The sequence below is a fragment of the Podarcis bocagei genome (genome assembly GCF_964188305.1).
Source record: "Podarcis bocagei genome assembly, chromosome: 16".
Lineage (NCBI taxonomy): Eukaryota > Metazoa > Chordata > Lepidosauria > Squamata > Lacertidae > Podarcis > Podarcis bocagei.
The window spans coordinates 42,254,400-42,275,903 of NC_138142.1; the positions used below are offsets into that span (position 1 = coordinate 42,254,400).

The 21,504-nt window shown below is 49.1% G+C and overlaps 2 protein-coding genes across 2 annotated transcripts in view; both read right to left on the minus strand.

Annotated features, from left to right (window-relative positions):
• The window catches only part of RORC (RAR related orphan receptor C), a 204,518-nt gene that overhangs the window by 177,403 nt on the left and 5,611 nt on the right, over window positions 1-21,504 (minus strand). The gene's annotated exons all lie outside the window — the stretch shown is intronic.
• Window positions 1,741-21,474, minus strand: S100A10 (S100 calcium binding protein A10). The gene is made up of 3 exons (XM_081173943.1): window positions 21,315-21,474; window positions 3,808-3,970; window positions 1,741-2,366 (listed from the first exon to the last, which is right to left on the minus strand). The coding sequence occupies exons 2-3, from the start codon at window positions 3,937-3,939 to the stop codon at window positions 2,199-2,201; spliced, it is 300 nt and encodes a 99-aa protein (XP_081030069.1). The 5' UTR covers window positions 3,940-3,970; window positions 21,315-21,474; the 3' UTR covers window positions 1,741-2,198.

Genomic DNA, 21,504 nt, shown 5'->3' on the forward strand with positions numbered 1-21,504 from the left:
AATTGATGGACCTAATAGGTATCTCAAGCCATTTGCACGTGTTGTCCATGCAACGTCCATGCAGAATGTAGGCACCATATATATAAAAAGGAGCAAACCAGGGATATTTTAGGGAGCAGGCGGGGCCCACGACTTACATCATAGGAACCTACACAACACAAAACACTGTTGCTATATGTCAGTTTTATTTCATTTGTTCTTTATCTTATATTTTGGAAATGTACATCCAGTTTTTTTCCCTTTAATTTTTTTGAGACCCCCAAGAGAGTGGGGACCTAAACTATAGTTTGTTTAGCTTATACGTAAATCCGGCACTAGGTCAGGTCAAAGTTAGGTTCATGTTTGGACCAGAAGTTAGGTTTGGCCTCTCACACCCCAGAAACGGTGTTCCTAAATGTAGCCTGGAACACGTAACAGAAACAAGGGGCCCCCCTCTATGGGGCTGAGATGTCTTCGGCTACCTTAATGCTGAGGGATGGAGTGCGAGAGAGGAGCTGTTGGCAATTGAAGCTGGGCTCCGCACTCGGCCTCCTCCTGGCGTTACGTCGTACGCATGGTGTCACCTACATGTGTCATGCGCCTGGTGTCACCAATGCGCTGGGCCCCCTCAATCTTGGGCACAAGTCAGCGCCTCTGTACAGAAACACCCTGCCTTCAGGGCATCTTCCCTCCCTGGCCCATAAATGCAAAAATACGGAAGACACAGAGGACTAGCACCTTGAACTTTCAAGGAATGATGGATTCCAATATCATGGTTAATATTTTGCTGGTCCCTAATAATGCTACATGGTGCGGTACAGCTACAATTGGCTGCTATTTCTCTCGAGTATTGGTATTTGCATGAGACATAACATTATGTCAACAATTCCTCCCTTTCCCAACAATACAATGAGCATACTAAGTAAAGGGACCCCTGAACATTAGGTCCAATCGCAAATGACTAAGGGGTTGCGGTGCTCATCTCGCTTTATTGGCCGAGGGAGCCAGCGTACAGCTTCCGGGTCATGTGGCCAGCAGGACTAAGCCGCTTCTGGCAAAACCAGAGCAGCGCACGGAAACGGCGTTTACCTTCCCGCCGGAGTGGTACCTATTTATCTACTGCACTTTTGGGTGTGCTTTTGAACTGCTAGGTTGGTAGGAGTTGGAGCAGAGCAATGGGAGCTCACCCCATCGCGGGGATTCGAACCGCCGATCTTCTGATCGGTAAGCCCAAGAGGCTCAGTGGTTTAGACCACAGCGCCACCCGCGTCCCTAATGACCATACTAGTACTGTTCAGTCTCTGGGGCATACATGAAAAAGATGTAGCTCAGTGGTGGGGCCTCTGCTTTGCATGAAGAAGATCCCAGATTCAATCCTTGGAATCTCCTTGCAAGGCAGGGAAAGATCCCGTCTGAGAACATGGAGAGCTGCTACCAGTCGGTGGAGGCAGTGACTGGTAAATAACTGCCTTTAACAGATGCCTGACATTCATCAATGTGGGGGAAAGCGCATATTTTCCAAGGGACCCTTCAACCAGAAGAATTCTAAAGGAACAAGCAAGAAACAAACACCTGGACTGCGCACCCGGATTCGAGTCCTGACATCCGTCAGCTGCGACCTGGGGTTGACGGAACCAGTTCTCCTCCCTTTCAAAAGCTAAATCCCTCCAGCTCCACCCTTGCCTCACCAAGATGGGATGAGCTTGAAAGAACACGTTGCTCTTAGGGTATTTATCTTTTCTCGAAAGACAAAAACAGGCCTTCTGGGTTTTAGAAAAATGTTTTATTTCACGGCCAAGGAGAGGGCATGGCTGAGGGAGGAATGAAAAGGGCTGACACATCCCTGGCAACGAAGCTTTGGGATTTCACAGAAGGGGTGGACAGGGAGGTCTTTGTTAAGGACTGGATTACTCCGCACGTAAGGCTGTAAACTTTAAAGCGCATCCAAATCACATTCCCCCGTCAAAGAAACTCCATCACCCAGAATCCTTTGAGGGAAAGATGCTCTGCGTGTATCGATGGTGCTTCAAAGGTACACAGCCGCAGTTGTGTTATTATTAAGATCGGAGGCACGATATGACCTTTTATTTTTAAGCAGGAACAGTCGGCCCTGGAAAGGTTAGGCAGGTAAGCTTTTCTGGGGTTATCGGCACCGTGAGCCCGGCTGCGCCAAAGCGCGCCGCCAGTGCTCCGGGTGCGAGATCACGCACGCTATCCCGTCAATACTTCTTGACTCCCGTTGGCTTCATCTTCTTCACGTAATACTCGTTGCATCCATTGGTCAGCCCGGCAATGAGAGAAAGGTAGCCCTCAAAGTTGACTTTGCCATCCCGACACTCTTCTAGGTTTTTCATGATCCGGTCGATGGCCATCGGATCTTTCTGGTTCTGAGAGAAAAAGAGGGGGCAGGCAGGGAAACAACAACAGGCCATTATCATTAGGTAAAGGTAAAGGGACCCCTGACCATTAGGTCCAGTCGTGGCCGACTCTGGGGTTGCGGCGCTCATCTCGCTTTATTGGCCGAGGGAGTCGGCGTACAGCTTCCAGGTCATGTGGCCAGCAGGACTAAGCCGCTTCTGGCGAACCAGAGCAGCGCACGGAAACGCCGTTTACCTTCCCGCCGGAGCGGTACCTATTGATCTACTTGCACTTTGACGTGCTTTCGAACTGCTAGGTGGGCAGGAGCAGGGACCGAGCAACGGGAGCTCACCCTGTCACGGGGATTCGAACTGCCGAATTTCTCATCGACAAGTCCTAGGCTCTGTGGTTTAACCCACAGCGCCACCCGCGTCCCTGCCATTATCATTACTGTTACCTAAAGGGCTGTCCTGTGGAAGATGGAAACAAGCTTTCTTCCTGGACCCCTGGACAGTTGAGTCCAGGCAAAGGCGACTCTGAGGTTGCGTCGCTCATCTCGCTTTCAGGCTGAGGGAGACGGCGTTTGTAGACAGCTTTCTGGGTCATGTGGGCAGCAGGACTAAACCGCTTCTGGCGCTGTGACGGAAACCAGAGTGCACAGAAACTCTGCTTACCTTCCCTCTGCCGGAGTGGTACCTATTTATCTACTTGCACTGGTGTGCTTTCGAACTCCTAGGTTGGCAGGAGCTGGGACCAAGCAACGGGAGCTCACCCCGTCACGTGGATTCGAACCGCCAACCTTCCAATTGGCAAGCCCAAGAGGCTCAGTGTCTTAGACCACAGCGCCACCCACTCCCTTTTCATGTCCCAAATAGCACAATTTAAAGCCAGTGCCTTTCAGACATACTGGACTTCTGCTGTCATCAGCCACCGTCGGTCAGGGATGATCAGAACAACATCCGGAATGAATTGGGCCCTGTGGTCTAAACCACAGAGCCTAGGGCTTGCCGATCAGAAGGTTGGCAGTTCGAATCCCCGTGACAGGGTGAGCTCCCGTTGCTTGGTCCCTGCTCCTGCCAACTTAGCAGTTCGAAAGCACACCGGAGCAAGTAGATAAATAGGTATCACTCCGGTGGGAAGGTAAACGGCGTTTCCGTGCGGTGCTCTGGTTTCGCCAGAAGCGGCTTAGTCATGCTGGCCACATGACCCGGAAAAACTGTCTGTGGATAAATGTCGGCTCCCTCGGCCTGTAAAGCTAGATGAGCGGTCAGGAGTCCTTTACTTGTCTCTGTCTCTTTAATTGTCTCTGCCTCTGCCTGTGATTGGCTCTGGTTCCACCTATGGTTGGGTACCCCTGCCTTCCTACACCCTCCTCTGCAAACAATGACATCAACGTCATCATCTGCAGTCTGAAAAGTAATAATAATAATAATAATAATCCAATAACAATCCCGTTTCAGCCTTACTCACTTCCATATACCCAGGGACTTCCTTCTCCATCAACTGCCGAAGATCATCCTTCGTCAGATAGTTCTTGTCACCCGCAAATTTGTGGAAAGTGAACATGATATTCTCCATGGCGTGTTCTAGCTGGGATGGCATCTTGGCGCTGGTTTCTGGGGCACGAGGAAGCCTGCAGGGAAACAGGCGAGAGAGAAGGAGATGTTGAGTTTTGCTCTCTTAAATTCCCCTGGTGGTTGATGGAAGAAGCGTAGGAAGTGAAGACTACTAGACTGGACCAATTCTCTGTTGCTGCATTGATGCTTAAAACAAAAAAAAAGCAGGGAAAAGGAAAGGAAAGGAAGGAAGGAAATTCTAAGGCCAAGCGATCTCATACTGCCATGAACCCAAGGGCCACACTCCCTCCTGGGCAATGTTTCAGGGGCCACATGCCAGGTGGGTGGGACCAGCGGAGAAAATGCGCGGAGCACAAACACCCCCTTCTGTGTCCTCCATCCAATGTATGAAAAGGTATGATCAAAATTCGCAGATGCGCTCCAGTCTTGCAAAACCACACACAGAGTGGAGCCGGGAGAGTGTTTCTTGAGGGCCAAACAGAGATGCTTGGAGGGCCACATTAGTCTCCCAAGCCTGTGGGTTCGCCACCTCTGATCCAAACTTCCAGAACTATGCGAAGCACATGCATTGAGCAAAACAGGCATGATTTCTTTCATTTGGTGGAATGTTTTGCAGTGTATTATTTTTAACTATTTTGCATAATTTGTACATTCATACCTCGGGTTACAGACGCTTCAGGTTGTGTTTTTTTGGGTTGCGGACTGCCAAAACCCAGAAGTACCGGAACAGGTTACTTCTGGGTTTCGGCAGTCGGTGCATGCGCAGAAGCGCCAAATCACAACCCGCACGTGCGCAGACGTGCGTTGCAAACGTGCATCCTGCACGGATCACGTTCACAACCCGAGCGTCCACTGTACTGGTTTTCCTCGGTCACGGGCAATGGGATGAGGAGCCAACACAGGACAACTGAGCTCATTCCTCAGCCACCGTTCCATCACCTCTTGGGCTTCAGAGCAGACTTAGCCGAGACACAAATATCTTGGCGGCACCAAGGCCTAGAAAGTTTGATTTTTTAAAAAGTGAGTGAAGATTCTCTGTAAGGTGCATCCTGTGTACCCTTCATAGGAGCCAATTCCCTGGGGCCCACGAAATTCCCCATGAAGGGGCTGGGCAACCACAAATTTTGGTGCCAGGGCCAGCCACACTGCATGGCACCTATGACTCCGGGCACCCACAGTTGTGGGGCCAAGTTGGCACTCCTGGTTCCCGTGGAGTACCAGCACAGCTGTGCTGCTCTTAAAATGGCCTTGGTGGTTCTGTTGAGTTTTTAAAAATTTAAATAGCGTATGTTCCTAGTCCTCATGGTCAGAAAGCAAAGCACAGCGAAAGAACAAGTATGGGTGTGAGGAACAGGGCCATGGAGTCTGGCTTCCTTTTGCTGGCCATACACTGGAAGACAGGACAAAATTCAACCGGTGCAGCTGTTCTTGGAAGGGCGATTGGTTTCAGTTACCTCTGCAGTCATCCCCCCCAGATGAACAATAACCCCCATATTCTGTGCGTTCATGAAGGAAGGAATGTGTTTCTAGCATGTGCAGAAACTGAGTTAGGCGGCAAAATGTACAGGCACTATTTTCTGCGGGTGCAAAACTGGCCTGTTTCCCCCAGTGTCTTATTTTACCCTGCCTTCCACTTAGCAAAAAATTCCACAAAAAACGCCAAGCCTCTGGGATGTGTGTGTCGCAATGCTCAGGAGGTCGTCAGAGCATGTGCAAAGTGCACCCCGCCAACAAACACTGCACAACTGGGATGGTGATAGCAGGTCCTGACCTCTTGGGAAATTCCTCCCCAAGGACAGAGAGGAGACCAAGCACTAATCCTGACTGGCTGGTTCTCTGCGACTCAGTGGAGTTCCTTCTCTTTCCTGCTCCCTTCACATTCCTTCCACTAAATGCTTTGTCTTTGATCCCTGGACCCTGCAGGCTGCCAAGAACATCTGGACTAGGGACAGACCATCTGGTTCCTATCTGGGGAGGGCTGTGCCTGGGGCAGGAGGCGTTGGCCGGCGTCCCGGCCAAAGAGTCTCTCCCACCCGTCCAACCGCCTTCTTCCTCCTGGCTGGCACTACGAGGAAGAAACACAAGGAAGAAGCACACTCTGACCCCAGATCAGCCTCTTGACTCAGCCTCTTAACCCTTCACCAGCAAAGACTTCCCTTAAGCCTATGGCACAGTCCTCTCCAAACAAGAAGTGGCGCTTCAGGCTCCCACTGGGAGATTTGCACTTCCAGGAAACTGGGACTGCTGCCCTTTGTACAAGCATGCCAGCCGGCCAAACACCACCCTTCCCCCCCCCTTTTAAATTTTATTAACATATAAAACACATACATATACATTTACACAATACACGTACACAACACACTGCCTTACTTTCATAACATAAAACATACCTACATTACTCTATATAATACCTACCTATACTGTAAAGGTAAAGGGACCCCTGACCATTAGGTCCAGTCGTGACCGACTCTGGGGTTGCGGCGCTCATCTCGCTTTACTGGCTGAGGGAGCCGGCGTACAGCTTCCGGGTCATGTGGCCAGCAGGACTAAGCCGCTTCTGGCGAACCAGAGCTGCGCACGGAAACGCCGTTCACCTTCCTGCCAGAGTAGTACCTATTTATCTACTTGCACTTTGACGTGTTTTCGAACTGCTAGGTTGGCAGGAGCAGGGACCAAGCAATGGGAGCTCACCCCGTCACGGGGATTCAAACCGCCGACTTTCTGATTGGCAAGTCCTAGGCTATGTGGTTTAACCCAGAGCACTACCCACGTCCCTTTACTGTACATATCAGCAAACCTACACACCTACCCCACACGGACACCCACCAAGTGACTTGACTTCCAGCTGTTCTTGTTACGCTACTTTATTTTTCCAACGAGCTTAAACGCATTTCATTATTTCTTTAATCTCTACTTCTGTCTTGACTTTACTCTCCTTTCACTCTAATCATTTTCTGGATTCACTCAGTATCTGTCAGAAATTCTACTTTTCCCACATAACTTTTGATGTATTCCTTAAAGATAGCCCACTCCTTATTCACTTTTTGTACCATATCTCCTCTTATCCTCCCTGCTAGTTCGGCAATATGGAAGTATTCCATCATTTTATATAACCAGTCTGTTTTAGTTGGGACGCTGCTGCTTTTCCAATGTTTTAGCAATCAATAACCTTGCCGCTGTTCTTCTTGCTGACGGTTCTTTTTATTTCCTCTGACATGACACCTAAGAGAAAGGATTCTGGATTTCCCCCCCAAATGAAAATCTAAACATCTTTTTCAGTTTGTTATAGATATTTTCCCAGAATCCCACTATCTCTTTGCACTCCCACCACATATGTAGAAAGGTTCCTGCCCCGTTGTTGCATCTCCAACAGACATCACTACAGTTTTTATACAAAACGCCACCCTTCCCAGTTCACGGGCAATTTCTTTTGACATTTATATTGAGATTTGACAGCCAAGCAAAAATGGCATGCGCCAGAGTCAGAGAGATAGCTCAGTTGGTGAGAGAACGGCGCTGGTAATGCCAAGGTTGCAGGTTCCATCTCCCTATGGGGCAGCTGAAGATTCCTGCCATTGGGGGGTTGGGCTAGAGGATCTTCAGGGTTCCCTTCCAACTCTATGAGTCCATGATTCTAAGAGACCAGACCCACTAAGAGATGACTACGAACTCAATTCCCGGCGCCAATTGCGGATGCACAGAAACACCAAACAATCTTGAAGAAAATACACAAGACGGAGAGCCAGCAAAGATCATTTACAGATTTCTAAGCTAAGGAGAAAAACTGTCTGGGTATATAACACATGCTCATCGTGGGTGGCAAGAGATTTGGCAGCGGGTGGAGAAGGGCGGTTGTCACTAAACAAACCCAACAAACAGAGGCAAAACCCCTGAGAACTAACTCCTCTAAGTTGTCTGTTACCAGCCGTGACTTTTTCTACCGCCGCTAAATTGCCAGACCTGACTCCACTGTCCCTTTAAGGTGAAGTGGAAAAGGTACGGCCGATTCTGGACCAGTTCCAACCTGGCTGCTGTAACCAGGTGTGCAATTAGGATAATGAATTAATTCAACAATTAATACATTAATCTGCTGGCATTTTCAGCCGTGAATTACATCTTGGTCATGCCGGGGCGGTTCCCTCGCTGCGAGAAGCGAAGTTACAGGGAACCAGGCAGAGGGCCTTCTTGGTGGTGGCGCCCGCCCTGTGGAACTCCCTCCCACCAGATGTCAAGGGGATAAACAACTACCTGACGTTTAGAAGACATCTGAAGTTTTTAATGTTTGAAGTTTTATTCTGTTTTTAGTGTTCTGTTAGTAGCCGCCCAGAGTGGCTGGGGAAACCCTGCCAGATGGATGGGTCAGAAATAATAAAATTATTATTATTATTATTTATTATTATTATTATTATTATTATTACAAGGAGAAGCTGGACAGCCCTGTGTTCTGGAAGCTCTGTTTCCAGGCTGCCTGCTTCAAATGAGTCGGGTTGGTCTAGCAGACCCTACATGACCCCCTCCAACCCTTACGAACTCTCAACTCCCCACCTTCATGTGGTGGCATCTTCCCTCTCTCTTGGCAGGTCAACAAAGAACCATGTTGAGGATGCCCTAGCTGTCTGCTTCGAGCTGGGTGGGCTGTTCTGGGCGACCATACGGGGGCCACTTCAACTTTTACCAACGCCAAGCTCTCCAAAGTCTTGGCATCCTGTCTGAAGGCAAAGACACCATCCGCTCCATCTGCTTCACCTGGAAACCGGACGCGGCGTAGAAAGACTCATGGCGCAATTGTTGAGTCTCTCCCCCGAGATCCCACAACCCTTGAGGTTGCTCAAACTGCCTCAGTTTCCCCTCTCTTCCTCAGGTAAGGCCCCAGAGGTTTAATAATCGCAAGAGAGGAATGGAGCCAAGTCCTTTGCCGGCGATAAATCTCAGTGCAAAGAGCAAGGTGGGACGAGAGAGGCAGGAGTCCAAATACCCGAAGGGCGTGGCCCCCAGGTTGTCTTAAGGCCTAAGCCGTCTCCCCTTGGCTCCTGGCCCATTTGCCTGCTCATAACCTGCGGCTTCTTGCCTGGCGCCTGGAGCCTTCTGGAAGGAATCCCACACCGCCAATGGGGCATCGGTTCCCTTACAATTGCAATTCCTCCTCCCACCCATGGTAAATCTTTATTGATTTAAAATACAAACGTACAACGAAGATAAGTATAGAAGAGTTAAAGACAGAAGAAGAAAACATCAAAACATAAAAGTAAGAAAAAAAGAACCAACAATTTATACAAAAACATATCCATCAAATAAAAAAAATTCTGCATAAAACTTCCAGTCGTTCTCATTACAGTGGTACCTCGGGTTACATACTCTTCAGGTTACAGACATTTCAGGTTACAGACTCCACTAACCCAGAAATAGTACCTCGGGTTAAGAACTTTGCTTCAGGATGAGAACAGAAATTGCATGGCGGCAGCAGGAGGCCCCATTAGCTAAAGTGTTGCTTCAGGTTAAGAACAGTTTTAGGTTAAGAACGGACCTCCGGAACGAATTAAGTACTTAACCCGAGGTACCACTGTATACTGTTTCTATTGTCATGGTTTCATCGCAGTTGCACTTCTAGTCGCTGCTGCAAACCGCAGGAGAGGGGGGAGCGGTCTTGTGTTTGAATCCTGCTTACTGGTTTCTCACAGGGATCTGGTCGGCTGCTGTGAGAACAGGATGCTGGACGGTCCCTTGGCCTGATCCTGCAGCTCTCCCCTGATGTTCTTACTTGGAGAGGCCAGGGATTGAATTTGTTGCATGCCAAGCCGACGCTCTTGCGCTCAGCTGGGAAACCAAACCAAGGTGCTAGACCTCAAGGGTTCTCAATGAAAGGCCAACTCGAATACTGTGCTAGAGTGTTGGGATCCTTCTTGCTAAGTAAAGTTGACACTGACTGGCAGTGGCTCTCCAAGGGCAGGGGAGATTCCCAGCCCTACTTGGAGATGCCAGAGATTGAATTTGGTACCCTCTGCATGCAAAGCATGAGCTTTAAGGCTTAGATACGGCTTTCCCCACCCAAATAAGAAATATTCCAGTCCTCATGGTTCCAAATGAAAGGGCTCTGAGACAGGGGACAATTAACAACTCTTCATGCAGATGCTGGGGATCAAACCTGAGACCTTTGGCATGCAATAATAATAATAATAATAATAATAATAATAATAATAATAATAATAACTATTTAATTTATACCCCGCCCTTCCTGGTTCAAAAACCAGGCTCAGGGCGGCTAACAACAAATTTAAAACACTTTAAAACACTTAATTATAAAAGCAGCAAAAAATACAGTATAAAAACACGAATAACAATAAAATATTCAAAAATCAATTTCAGGGAAACAAGCATTGGATAATCCCTAGGGCTAGCTGGCTGAATTGATCCTACTTGGGCCAGCGAGGAGGCCAGGGGAGAATTAGCTGTGGGGTCTCAGAGCGGGTGATCTTCATAAAAGGGGAGGGGAGGGAAGAGAAGGGGAATAAAAGACTGAATTCAAATTAAAGGCCAGGTGGAAAAGCTCTGTCTTACAGGCCCGACGGAAGGAGGTTAAATCCTGCAGGGCCCTGGTCTCATTGGACAGAGCATTCCACCAGGTCGGGGCCACCACTGAGAAGGCCCTGGTGGAGGATAGTCTGACTTCCTTAGGGCCTGGGACCTCTGAACTATGGTTATTCATGGACCTTAAGGTCCTCTCCGGGGCAGACCAGGAGAGGTGGTCCCGTAAATACGAGGGCCCTAAGCCACAAAGGGCTTTAAAGGTCAAGACCAGCACCTTGGCAAAGGCTCTGCCCCAGAACTACTGCCTTCCCTCTAAAAAAGAATGCAAGGTTCTGGTCCTCATGGGGCTGGTTGAAGAGGAACACAGAAGGCTGCACACACCAAGCAGCAGCTGCAGAAGACTCTTTCAAAGGGGAAGCGATTTTGCTTAATCACAGAGGTTTCCTGTCATTGCCCGCTCCCTTCTGGGTGTTCCCCTTGGGTGTGTGTTGGCTGGAGGCTGCAGAGGAGAAGTTGTCTTAGGAGGGGGGCAGAGGGGAGGGGAAGGACTCCTCATCCCTTGGCTGTTAACGCAATGACTAAACAGGGCTTAAGAGATCCTGGCAAGCTCCCCGGCTCTGTTGCTGCTGTCTCCGGAGCGGGACAGCTCTATCGGAGACCCAGGCGGATGGGCGAGGCCTGGACTTGGCTGGCATTTGCCAACAGACGGCCTCGTGGAAGACGACTCTGGGAGAAAGTATCTCCAACACTGGGCAAAAGAGACAGAGGACACGGATTCCCCCTAGAGGAAGATGACACAGAATAACTGTTGTTTTGTTGTTGTTTAGTTGTGTCCACCTCTTCGTGACCCCATGGACCAGAGCACGCCAGGCCCTCCTGTCTTCCACTGCCACCCTCACGCTGGTCTCTTCGAGAACACTGTCCCACCATCTCGTCCTCTGTCGTCCCCTTCTCCTTGTGCCCTCCATCTTTCCCAACATCAGGGTCTTTTCCAGGGAGTCTACTCTTCTCATGAGGTGGCCAAAGTCTTGGAGCCTCAGCTCCAGGATCTGTCCTTCCAGTGAGCACTCAGGGCTGATTTCCTTCAGAATGGAGAGGTTGGATCTTCTTGCAGTCCATGGGACTCTCAAGAGTCTCCTCCAGCACCAGAATTCAAAAGCACCCATTCTTCAGCGATCAGCCTTCTTGATGGTCCAGCTCTCACAGAAAAGAGGGAGAGAATTTAGGATGCCCTGTTTTGCAGGTTGCAGCATCTTTTTGTGGACCGTAGTCTGGTGAGCAGCTGCTTTGCATACAAAATGTCCCAGGCATCTCCAGGCAGGGTTGGGAAAAACGCCCTACCCAAAACCCTGGAGAGCTGTTGCCAGTCAGTGTTCACAATATAGAACTAGATTGACTGCAAACCTGGCTGCAAGGCTGTCCTTCGCTGGCCTTTTCTCGGCCCGGAATCCATCTCACAAACGCCAAAATCTCAGTCCTGATATTCTGCCGCTCTGAAATAGTCCCTTGGGGTCAGTGCTGAGAGGTTTTCCAGGCTCCAGCTGCCCCGAGTGTGGAAATTGGAGGCCAATCTACAGCCGGGAGCCTCGGCCATCGCACAGAGAGAGTGTAAAAGATTTATAAGCAGACGTCAGCCGGTGCCGAAACCCACAAACCCTTTTAACGGCTTCTCAGAAGCGTCTGTGCAATGCAGAGAACATATACTGTACCGGGAAGAATACAAACTGTTTCTCTTTCCGTCTCTCTTTAAAGACACCCACAAATACATATGTCTTAACACCCCTGGACATACAATGAAGCTGAATGTTGCAAGATTCAAGACAGAAGAAAGAAAGAATATAGAAAGAAAGATAGACCAATGTATCACGATGTCTGAAATGAAGATGTAACTTTGTAGAGGAGAACAGGGTCATGTCCTGGCAACTGTTACTACTAATTAGGTAGGGTTGCCATGTTTCAAAAAGTGAAAATAAGAACACAAAAGCTGTTGACCTTTTTTTTTGGAGGGCGTGGGGTGGCCAAAGTTGCTGAGCTTACGTTTTTGAGCTATTTTTAATGAAATTCGCCAAAATCTACTCTTCCGACGTGGGTTGCCGTAAGTCCAGATTTTCCCGGACATTTCAGTGATTTCCGCCCATAGTTTCCAGCAAGCAAATCTCAGCTATGTCTGGGTAATTCCGGACATATCGCAACCCTAACTTAGGGGTCTAAAACTAGCACTCTTTTTATTTTACTTACCTTTTATTGCTGCAACTGTTGTTTTATAGTACAGTGGTACCTCAGGTTAAGTACTTAATTCGTTACGGAGGTCTGTTCTTAACCTGAAACTGTTCTTAACCTGAAACTGTTCTTAACCTGAAGCACCACTTTAGCTAATGGGGCCTCCTCTCCTGCTGCTGCTGCGCCGCCGGAGCACGATTTCTGTTCTCATCCTGAAGCAAAGTTCTTAACCTGAAGCACTATTTCTGGGTTAGCGGAGTGTGTAACCTGAAGCGTATGTAACCTGAAGCGTATGTAACCCGAGGTACCACTGTACAGAGCAGAAGGGCAGTGGGAATAATAAGAGAAGCGATGTCTGGCTTCACGGTTTTTCCTACATCATGTCTTTTTTTACATAGCGCGGGCACACATCACGATACATTGCCCGGCCCCAATGAGTGTGTGCATGTGCTATGCAAAAGTCACGATGCAAGAAAAACCTTGAAGCCAGATGCAAAAGTCACGATGCAAGAAAAACCTTGAAGCCAGATGTTGCCTCTTCTACACAGCGCCATCCTTATTTCAGACACTGTGATATATCGGTATATCGCGATGTTTATCTGGCGATAGACAGCATCTTGATCTTGAAAACCGGATACCGCCTGGCCCTAAGCGTGTGGACCAGGAAAGAGGCGTGGCCTGGAAGAGGCGTGGCTTAGCGAGAGGCCACTCCCACAGCATCCATTCAAAGCACATGGCTTCCTGCAAAGGATCCTGGGAATCTTAGCTCTGTGGTGGGAAAAGCCACTTTGGGGGGAAGCCATGACCGTTAAAGGAGTAGACAGGTTCTTAAATTGCATGGTGTGGTTGTGGGCAGAGAGGCCCAGAGGACTGCATCTGGTTCTGGGGCCTGAGGCTTCCCCCCGACTCTGCTGTAGCCATTGCACGATACTGCCTTCCCTCTTGATCCAGGGCGAAGAGAATGATGGTGCTCCGAGTCAAGGGTTAATCTCTTTGGCTAAGAGTGTGAGCAGGCTCACATTCTCCCCAAGTAACTCACAGATGGAATTCCATTCATGATGAGTAAGTCTAGCAATGGGGTCCTATGCTTCCGAAGGCATGCGCTCATGCGCCCACACAGTGCCAAACCCTGTTTATTTTAAGGGCTGTCCTTTGTTCAAAGAGCAATCCCTTTCTTACAGACTCCACCCAGAATTCTGCTCAGATCTCGACAGTCGGCCACAGATGCCCTTATTCCATGGCGAGCTCTCTCTCTCTCTGTGTGTGTGTTTGTGTATTTGCACATGCACAGACATGCACACACTTGCACAAACCACGGGCTTACCAGAGTCTTCTAGCACACCGGATCCACCAATATCAAAACAACTATTTCGACAAGCAAGAGGATTTAGTTTTCTAGCTCACTGGAAAACTGCTTCGACAAGCAACAGAGCTTAGCAGCTTTAAATGGAAAGGTATTGGTGCAGATATAAGAACATTGGAACAGCTTCCAGAATCAGGCCAATGGCCAACCAATGAGGCCAGGATCCTGTTCTCACAATGGCCAACCAGAGGCGTCTTTTTGGAAAACTCCAAAGCACCAAGAACACGTCTCCCTCAAGTGATGCTCAGAAGCATCGCTGCCTCCAGCCACGTAGGGCAGAGCCGAGCCACCAGGACTAGCAGCCATCGATAGCCCTCCCTTCCTCCAGGAATGGCTGTGTAATCCTCTTTCTAAGCCACCCAAGTGGGTGGACATCCCTGGCTCCTGTGGCAGGGAGTTCCACAGTTCAACTGTGTGCTGCGTGAAGAAGTCCTTCCGTGCGTCGGTCCCAAATCTCCCAACACTTGGCTTCGCTGGATGTCCAGTGTTATGAGGGAGAAAAACATGGATCTGCCTGCAAGCCATGAACCATTTTATAAACTTCTATCATGTGGCCTTTTACTATCTATCTATCTAACTACCTACCTACCTATCATCTATCAATCAATCAATCAATCATCTACCTACCAATCATCTACAGTATCTATGTCTCTATCCACCAATAATCTATCTATCAATTATCTATCTATCTATCTATCTATCATCTACCTACCTACCTACCTACCTACCTACCTACCTACCTACCTATCATCTATCTATCTATCTACCTACCTACCTACCAATCATCTATCTACCTACCTACCAATCATCTATCTATCTATCTATCTATCTATCTATCTACCTACCTACCTACCTACCTACCTATCATCTATCTATCTATCTACCTACCTACCTACCAATCATCTATCTATCTATCTATCTATCTAAATATCATCTACCAATCAACCTACCTACCTACCTATCATCCATCTATCTATCTATCTATCTATCTATCTATCTATCTATCTACCTACCTACCTACCTACCTATCTACCTACCTACCAATCATCTACCTACCTACCTACCAATCATCTATCTATCTATCTATCTATCTATCTATCTATCTATCTATCTAAATATCATCTACCAATCAACCTACCTACCTATCATCTATCTATCAATTATCTATCTATCTATCTATCTATCTATCTATCTATCTATCTATCTAATTTGCTACTGACTTTTGAGTGCTCTGGATGCTTGACTGATTGATCTGCCCACCCCTTCCTCCCAAGGGGGGCAAAGAGCAGCTAACTAGATCACTTACATGATAATAATTAATAATAATAATAATAATAATAATAATAATAATAATAATAATAATAATAATAATTTATTATTTCTACCCCACCCATCTGGCTGGGTTTCCTCAGCCACTCTGGGTGGCTCCCAATAGAATATTAAAAACACAATAAATACTTCAAACATTAAAAACTTCCCTGAACGGGGCTGCCTCCAGGTGTCATCTAAAAGTCAGATAGTTGCTTATTTCCTTGACATCTGGTGAGAGGTTGTTCCACAGGGCGGGTGCCACCACCGAGAAGGCCCTCTGCCTGGTTCCCTGTAACCTCACATCTTGCAGGGAGGGAACCTCCAGAAGGCCCTCAGAGCTGGACCTCAGTGTCCGGGCCGAACGATGAAACAACGTGGCGGATTTTGGTCCATTTTCATTGCAACGGATCTCCTCGGAGCAGGACTTTGTTGGGACACCCCCGCCCTTTTCTGACAGCTTGCCACAGTGGGCTGAGATTGGCACTCTTAATTCCATTTACGTATCTCTCCCCCAGGAGGCAGCTCAAAGCATTTTACAAGAAAGCAGGCGCATTGGTTAAAAAACAATTCCATGTAATTGTTTTTTTTGTTTTTTAAAAAATGATGAGGCAATTATAAGCATAGAGACGCTTTTGAAAACAACAACCCATACACAGAATCAATTCAGAATCTGGGACAGGTGCCAAACATCCTAAAAGGGGGCGAGACAAATTCGTGGAGGCTGTTCAACGGCTGCTAGCAGAAATGGCGCTGTCCCCTGTCGGAGGCAGTGTGCTTTGCAACACCAGTTGCTGCAAAATCAGAGAGGTTGCTGTGAGAACCGGGTCAGGCTTTAGATTCGGATCTAAAGCACATCCGAATCACGTTGGAGGCGCACGCCTTCCCCCAGAGAATTCTGGGAGCTGTGGTTTGTTTATTACTGGCCCGGGTTCGAAACCCGACTTGGCCACATGACACTCCCTGGGCGTGACCCTGTGGGCCAGTCACTTATCCCTCTGAGCCTATAGCCCTACCTCACAAGGCTGTTGTGGGGATCGAATGAGAAGATGGAGAAGCATGGAACCCTACTTTGAGCCCTTTGGAGGAAGAAAAACGTTGGGATGCAAACGCAGAAAATAAATGGAATAAATAAAGAGGAAGCGTTCTTTCCTCGCATGTCATGTTCACAGCCAGAAGGCATTCTGAACTGGCTCGATTCTTCTTTTCCACTGGGGCAACCAGTTAATTTATTCAGGATGGATTTAAAGAGAGCAGAGTGCTGGCATCACCGGAGGAATGCGAGGAGAGGAGGGCTGGGGAATCCTTTCTGCCCCGAGGGCCAGATCCGTAGTCTGCCAGCCCTCCGAGGGCCAAGTGGGTGGGAGCAAGGAGGATGCTTCATCTAACTGTTGCAGCACCGTTGCATCAGTTCCATTGGTCCACCTACCTCCATAACATCTACACTGACTGGCAGAGGCTCCCCAGGGTTTCTGGCCACGCACCTTCCCAGCACGACCTGGAGAAGCCACTGGGGACTGAACCTGTGACCTTCTCCATGCAAAGCATATACTCTGCCACTTGGCTATATGAAAAAAACTAAAGCAGGTTTCTAGTCCTCATGATCCTGAATTAAGACCAGAGCGATTTAACAGCGAATCCCTTTCCACAGGGAACTAGAGCTCTGAGACGGTTTCCCAAGAGGTCTCAGCGCCCTTAACAAACCACAGCTCCCAAACTACAGTCACATGCCCCCCCATAACCCAGAGAACTGTAGTTTGCGGAGGGCACTGCAAAGCATGTGGGTCAAACTACAGTTCCTGGGATTCCTGGCCATTAAAAGCGGCAGAAAATCATTAAATGTACGGTTTGTGGGCATGGCCTGTGACTGCGAGGAACTGAACCTCCAGGGACAGGGATAGTCTACCTCGGAGGCTCAGATGGGGGTGACAGGCGTGGCTGTATCACGACCTGCTTGGAGGAACCGAGGGAGGAGGAGGAGGAGAAGGAGAAGGAGGAGGAGCTGGCCTTTGGTCTAATCCAGAACGGCTCCCTGCTTATCTTATTATGACCCAGCAAACAGCTTTGCCACCCTGGGAAAACAAATATCCTTTTGAGAAACTTCGGCACCCCACCCACCCACCCCTCTCTCTCTCTCTCTCTCCAGATCTGGAAAGAGAAATTCTCTTCACCAGGAGACGGATCCAACTCTTGTGACACGGCCAGGGAGGGTCTCCCCTTGCCAACAAACATGTGGTCTGACGCTGCCTTAAGTAGGTCACAGAAACGCACGAGGGGAACATCTTCTCCGACTGTGCTGTCTGGTTACAGTTCACTCCGGGTCCTTCCATTTCCTCACCCTGAACCCCCAACACCAGAGTCCCCTTCTGACAACTACGCCCCACAATTTGCCCTCCAGAAACTGCAAGAGCGGCTTTAAAACGCTGCAATGGCAAAGCCTTTCAGCAACACACAAATCCTTCGAACTGTTTGCTGGCTTCCTTTGAGATCTCGACAGGCCTGCAACCTTCAGGCACATTTTATTGAGTGACGGTTCTGTCTCTACATTGACGCTTAGCCCCATGTTGGGCAAAAGGTCCCTGCATTGCAGAGGGTTGGACTAGATGACCCTCGCGGTTCCCACCAGGCTCTCCAGATGTTTCTGTAGAACCTCCAGTTCCAGGGACAGTCTATCTAGATTCCTAGGCTCCTCAGGGCTTTTGGCTGCTGCAAAAACAGGCTGCTGCATGAGATTGGTCCTCTTTGGCCTAATCCTGCTGCCAGGCTCTGTGTGGCATCCCATACAGCAGAAACATGATTTTCCAAGACCACCATCGTCGCAAGCCCGGCAAATCCGAACCGTGAAATAACCCAAATCTTCCTTCTTTAGGTGAAGAAAACATCTCGCTTTTTTTCTTTTGTGATTTGGAGAATCATTCCCAAACCCATAGGCAACCGAACTTATTTTAACGTGCCTGTTTTGCATTTTGGGGGTTGTTTTTAAACATTTCAGTCTGTTGCCACGATTATCCTCTCTGTGTTTCCTATGCATTATCACATGAAACAACAAACCTTTTACCCAAACGCAAAACTGTTCGTTGTTACTTTAAGGGGTTGAAACCGAGGGGAGCGGATGGGAAGAACAGAGAACTGAAATTCAGGGCTCCGTGGAAAGGGCTGTAGATGAGCGGTCCCCCAAATCCAATCCCCAGCCCATCCTAGCAAGGAAGGAAGGAAGGAAGAAAACCCTCTATCCTTGTCCTGTCCTGTAACAGACCCTCCCTGTTATAAGGCTGCTCCTTGGATAATCAGGCTGCATGCCACACCCTGGGGGGGGGGCAGCTGTAGTGTGAAACAGGGGAAAGCAAATAAGAGCCTTTCTCCCCATAGACTTGAAGCTACATCAAGGACTGCTGGCCAAGTTTCGAATGGATGGATACAAAGCACGACCCTCCAGACCAGGGGTCAGCAAACTTTTTCAGAAGGGGGCCGGTCCACTGTCCCTCAGACCATGTGGTGGGCTGGACTATATTTTTTGGGGGGAAATTGAACGAATTCCTAAGCCCCACAAATAACCCAGAGATGCATTTTAAATAAAAGCACACATTCCACTCATGTAAAAACACGCTGATACCTGGACCGGCTGTGGACCCGGACTGAGAAGGCGATTGGGCTGGATCCAGCCCCCCGGGCCTTAGGTTGCCTACCCATGCTCCAGACTGGCACCCAATGCCAATTCCCATCAGACACAACGGCTCATGGCCACTTACATATCATGCATTCTCCCCCCCCCCCTTTAATTTATTCACTCATTTATCGATCATTAACAAAAGCCCAAGAAACTGCTCCAGGGAAAAACCCACCTCCAGATCACAATATTCCGCAAGAAAACACAACTATCGCAAAATTAAAACATCTCTTCTAAACCTGCAAAGGCGACTTGGGTTTGCTTTCATGGGAGGTGGTTATTTTCTCAAAGAGAGCAACCAGTTCTCCCAGAATTTATTTCTGAATTCGCTTGAAACGCTTCGCCTTAGATATTATTTTTGTCGTTGGAGACGGCTTCCCAAACTTCGTGGGGCCACTCTTTCCAAGACAGCAGCCATGCTCCTATCAATTTTTGAGCTGCACAGCACATTCTCTCTCCCCAGCACCCCAGAGAATCCTGGGAACCATAGTCTGCCAAGGGTGCTGGGAACTGTAGCTCAGTGAGGGAGTAAAGTACAGTTTCCAGGATTCCTCCCCCTTTTTTTGGAGTTGTGTGTGTGTTTAAAAACACAGCAGCCAGGTGGGGTCGGTCTGACAACATCAATAGCTTTGGCTGTCTCTGGCCTAGGAACCAAGACTCACTCGGGGCAAGTTGGACCTTGACCTCAGCTGGAGGGGCTGGGGCCTCTCTGGGTGTGGAATGCAGGTAACCTCATACAGATCCATCGCACCTTTGGAACCCTCTTATGCATGCTCCCGTAGCAAATGCAAGGGATTTCGGTCCCCAAAGGAACAGGCTACGCTAGATTAACAGTGGTGTGGTCTAGTCCCAGAGCTTTTTTAAAGAAGTAGTTAGGCCCTACTCAAGAGTAGACCCACTGGAATTAATGACCCTGAACTAGCCATGTCTATTAACGAGCCTACTATGAGCAGGGCATGCATTTGGATCTATAACCCGTTTATTTCTTTCTCTCAGTGCAGAATAGTCACCCTCGGCTAAGGGTCCAGGACACCCCCCCCAAAAGGTGTCCTTACTCAGTGGGAGAGCAGGTGCTTTGAATGCAGAAGGTGGCAGGTTCAAGCCCTAGGGGTAGGGGAACGAGCCCCGTCTGAAACCTCAGAGGGTCGCTGCCAGTCAGTGTAGACAACACTGAACTGGATGGAACAATCACCCGGCTTGGTCTAGAGCAGTTTCCTCTATTCCTACATATTTCAGAAATGCACCCATTTCATGGATCTGCAGTTTCCCGCTCCCCACAACTGGGATTAGTCGGCCACATGGCTGGGTGGGGAACTCCAGACAAGTCCCTAGTTGGGAGCACATCCTATCCAATGATGGCAGGACACACCCAGCCCCATGTCCCCCCCCCCAAATTCTGCCTCTGGAACCCCCACGTCCTCTAGTTTTAGTTTTGGGGTGTTGATGGTCGGCTCCTCCACCCCTTCAAAGCACTAAACTTGGGGTTACCCCCTTCCGCAACCCCCTCCCCCTAAATAAAGTCTTCCTGGGGGACCCAACCTCCCCTAGTTCTAAATGGGGAGGGGGAAACGAATCACCCTTTTTGCACCAGAATTTAAAACCCCCCTAAAATAAAAATAAATACGCCCTCCCCAATTTTAGCGATGCATTTCAGACCCAGAGGTTTTAATTTATTTTTTTCTACTGCAAGCCCGTATGCAAGAATAAGGACGCGGGTTTTCAATCCACTTGGTCCGGTTCACGAGTAGACCCAGTGGAATCCAAGGGACGTAAGCCCACCCCCGTGCCCATTCGCGGCCATGAACCTGCCTCTATACTCCAAGACAGATTAACGCAGGAAACACACGAGGACTCCCAAAATGAATTCTGAGCGGAGACTGATTGATTCAAGAGGGGAAAAAACCCTTGCCCCAAGACACCCAACCCACTTTCTCAAGAGAAGACCACCCCGCTCTCATTCCCCAGGGCGGACCACACCCTTTCCCCAGAACTGCAGGCTTTTCCACTGCAGAAAAAACCAAACGTTCCCTTGCAAAAAATACCAAACTTATTTGGTTTCCAATAAAACTGCACAGCAACCTCAGTCCACTTTTCCCCCCTCCCTGGGGCGCAGAAATTTTTGGGTGGGGAGGAGGGTGCTCCATTTCAATGGGGAGAACCCCACTTTTCTGAATGTTTATTCCAGGCCCCCCCGCCGCCCCCCATTTCTATCCCCCTTTAGCAAGCGAGCGCGCAAGCCAGGGACGCGCGCGTCTTTTCCTGCGCCTCTCCGAAAAGTCCCCGTTACGCGCGGCTGCAACGCCCCAAAGAGACTCACCGCGGAGGAGCTGCAGAGAGCGCGAGAGGGAGCCTGGAGCGACGGCTGGCAGGAGGCAGAGTGAGGCCTCTCGGCCAACGCCTCCGCAACCCTCGCCAGGCTGGGCTGGGCTGGGCTGGGCAAGAGGGGCGGAGACGGAGGCCGGCAGCTCCAGCCCCGCCGGGGGAGAGCCAGAGAGGACCGGCCTCTT